This window comes from Lactuca virosa, chromosome 1 (genome assembly GCF_052849685.1).
Source record: "Lactuca virosa cultivar CGN04683 chromosome 1, Lactuca_virosa_CGN04683_v6, whole genome shotgun sequence".
In the NCBI taxonomy this organism is placed as follows: domain Eukaryota; kingdom Viridiplantae; phylum Streptophyta; class Magnoliopsida; order Asterales; family Asteraceae; genus Lactuca; species Lactuca virosa.
The window spans coordinates 130514869-130518164 of NC_136426.1; the positions used below are offsets into that span (position 1 = coordinate 130514869).

Sequence of the window (3296 nt, forward strand, 5' to 3'; positions counted from 1 at the left end):
ACGTTGATGATATCACATACATTTCACTAATAAATATATTATGATAATACCGGATAGCCTAATAGTATTATAACACTATAGGTGATAGTGATAGTGATATTTGAGATGATATTTTTTTAATATTATAAGATGTCATACATGATTGGGAATGGTATCATAACTTTGGGTATGTTTTCTCATAACAATATCAACATTCTATTTTTAGTTTTTTCCAGAAAAATGTAGACCACAAAATAAAACGGACAATTAACATTTCTTATATTATTATGCCACGAGTTTTATTCATTAAATTTACAAGATATACTTATGTACGACACCAATCCACCCCTTAGACTTTTCTTTTTGTTCAGATAACAATTTACAAGTAAACGAACTCATCAAAACTCCTCCTTCAGATCAGGCTTAATCATTTCGATAATCCATTCAGAATCATCGTCCCAAACCCTATTCCAAAATGTAAGTTGATATTTATCATTTTCCATGGCTTCATTTCAGCTGCATAATCTGACTGTACATGCAACTGCTTGTGCCCAAAATTTCAATCTTGCTTTCACATCCTCAGGATCATCACCTGCACATACGTTTTAATTAGATTCCAGAATCAAACTCAAATCAAATTACAAATTGTGAATAAAATCATTTGATTGAAATAGACATTAATGCAAATTTCAATCAATTCTAATTTTAATTTGGGTACCCTTTCAAAATACTCACCAGGACTAGAAATCTTCCAATTAGCTTTAGCACATGAAGGCGGCGACGATGAATCATTCACCTTCGACGTAGACTCCGGCGACTTCTGCTGGTCGTCGAGAAACTTCTGGCTCATCGAATAGCACAATTCCAGCGCCGGCAAGGTGTTGCAGAGCTCCGGAATTTCATCGTAACTGAAACCAAATCCTAAATCCAAACACCCTTTAAGTTCTTCGAGATCTTCATCTGTTAAACTCTTAGCCCTAACCAGCTCTTCTTCATCCACATACCCTTCAAGAAACACTTGATTCTTCTTTCTCTGGATTTGGGGTTTCGGCCATACGTCCTCGTTCTTGAAGAACCCAGATCTGGTTTCGTGATATAATGATTGGTTTGATGATTGGGATTGTGGATATGGGGTTTTAGAAAATGTTGAGCTTGATTCGTAAAAAGAGGTTTCCATTTTCTCAGAATCTTTTGTGTGGAGCAGTGAGTTGTTTGGAAGGGGGTCGGGTTTAAATATGTGTGGCCTTACGAGAAGATGTGCATAGCCATAAGTGTATTGTGAAATTACTAAAATACCCATATTGGTTTTAGATACTTCTAGAAAGACATTTGAATTTTCAAAGATTATATTGTATATTAGGCTCTCCAACCGTCCTGTGAGTGTCTAATTCACCGCCCAAAAACAGAATAATATTTGTGACAATGGATATACTCTTTCATTCTTTCTGTCCTCCGACTTCATTTTATGTCATTTGTATTATATTGGTGTTTTGTTGATTTTAAGGGCTAGTACCAAAACTAAAAGATGTTCTAAATATATTTTTTTATATAAACTAAATAAAATTTGTTAATAATACGACAAGTCGACAAATATTATAAAAATAATCATGACAAAAAAATGATAATGCAATATATAATATTACATAGTTGCATAAATCGTAAAAGTAGGGGCGGACGCAGGAGTTTACAGTAGGGGTTGCACGAGAAAGTTAGGGGTTGCACGGCAGTATAAAAAATAAAAATTTCGAAAAATTTCGAAAAATTTTCCACTGCGGCCGGAAAAGTTAGGGGTTGTCGGTGCCACCGTAGACCACCCCTAGGTTCGCCCCTGCGTAAAAGTCTAACATTTTTGGAAATAAAGTTGGTCATCAACTATGTATAATCAATACTCTTCAATATATCGTTCTCAATACCTAACAATATTTTGATTTCGATAGGAAACTTGAGGTTTTTTAGATAAACCTATCAAGAGCTCCACTTTGAGAGTTGAGACTTTCTTAATTTTTTATTAATTTTATTTTACGTTTTTCACAACCCGATAGATGTTAGGAGTATATATGATATAACATCAAGTCATTAACACCAATGTGAAACTCATAAACATTGTTTTGATCAACTAAGTAGATGCCACAAAATAGAAATAAAATTACAAAAATAAGAGGGAACTCGCAATTAGAGAAATCAGTCAAAGCACTCCAAACATAAATCAAATGTCATAATGCACTAATACGAAGTAAGAAATTCGGTCATTCATAATTTATGTGTTAGTATGATACGTTCATTAATCGGCGACAACAGTCATAATATAAAACGAGAGAACATCAAATTTAAAAATCAGGAATAATGAAACACTTGTTTAATTTCAGACGACAATCAAAACAAGAGTGATAGTGCAATAAAAAACGAGAGATGAAGTCCAATGGAATCATAAAACTAGTTGCCGCAATTTTGGAATTTTGACATTGGAACAAAACGTGAGCTCTTGTTTGCCGTAAATCTACATCAGCCCATTATTAGTCCAAATGTAATTTTTAATTTTAAGCCCAGTTTTAAAAATATGAGTTGTTATAATTTTTAATTTAGTTTGTGCTTTTAGAATTGGAACAAAACATGAGCTTTTTTCTTGGGATTACCAAATTACTGATTGTTGGACAGTAAATTGAATCATATGTAAAATTGGACCCCCTTCACGACTTGAACCTTGTACGATTGTCCACCTTGCACACTCTAAAAAACGTTCATATATATTGTTCTCGAGTTTATTTAAGGAAAGAAAGAGAATGAAATGTATGATTTTGAGTTATTTTTCGACAATGAAAGGAAGCAAAGTGTGTTATTGAGTTTTTTAATTAAGAAAATGAAATCGAAGGGAAGGAAAGGATAAACAATTTTCTTTTAGAACTTATCCGTCCAAATGTTTTTTAAAACAACTGGTACACACACCCTTATTTTATTCTTAAGTCTACATTTTACGTTTGAAACGAAACATAAACCCTAACATTTGGCTAAGGGACACCTATTCGTCGATTCCTGATATCACAAAACTAAACGCCATTTGGTCTATCCGCCTAAATGTAGTCTAATTGGAAGTGATTCCCTCTCTCTTCGTTCTCTTCTCTTTTTTTTTTTTACATTTTTTTACGTTTCTTTTCTTCCCTTTCTTTCATTTTCCTTTCTTCTTCTCATTTTAAACTCGAAAACATGGTGTAAAGGTTGTCATTTAATAGCAAAACTTTAGAGGGAAAGGTTTAAATGAGATAGACAATTCTTTAAGATAAGGAGTCATGTTTGTGGCTAATATATTTCGGGACAAAAAG

The 3296-nt window shown here is 33.1% G+C and overlaps 1 protein-coding gene across 1 annotated transcript; it reads right to left on the reverse strand.

Moving 5' to 3' along the window:
• Nucleotides 1-290: 290 nt before the first annotated feature.
• LOC145158114 (uncharacterized) lies at nucleotides 291-1210 on the reverse strand. Its single transcript, XM_079077056.1, has 2 exons — nucleotides 715-1210; nucleotides 291-571 (listed from the first exon to the last, which is right to left on the reverse strand). The coding sequence occupies exons 1-2, from the start codon at nucleotides 1154-1156 to the stop codon at nucleotides 492-494; spliced, it is 522 nt and encodes a 173-aa protein (XP_078933182.1). The 5' UTR covers nucleotides 1157-1210; the 3' UTR covers nucleotides 291-491.
• Nucleotides 1211-3296: the final 2086 nt, after the last annotated feature.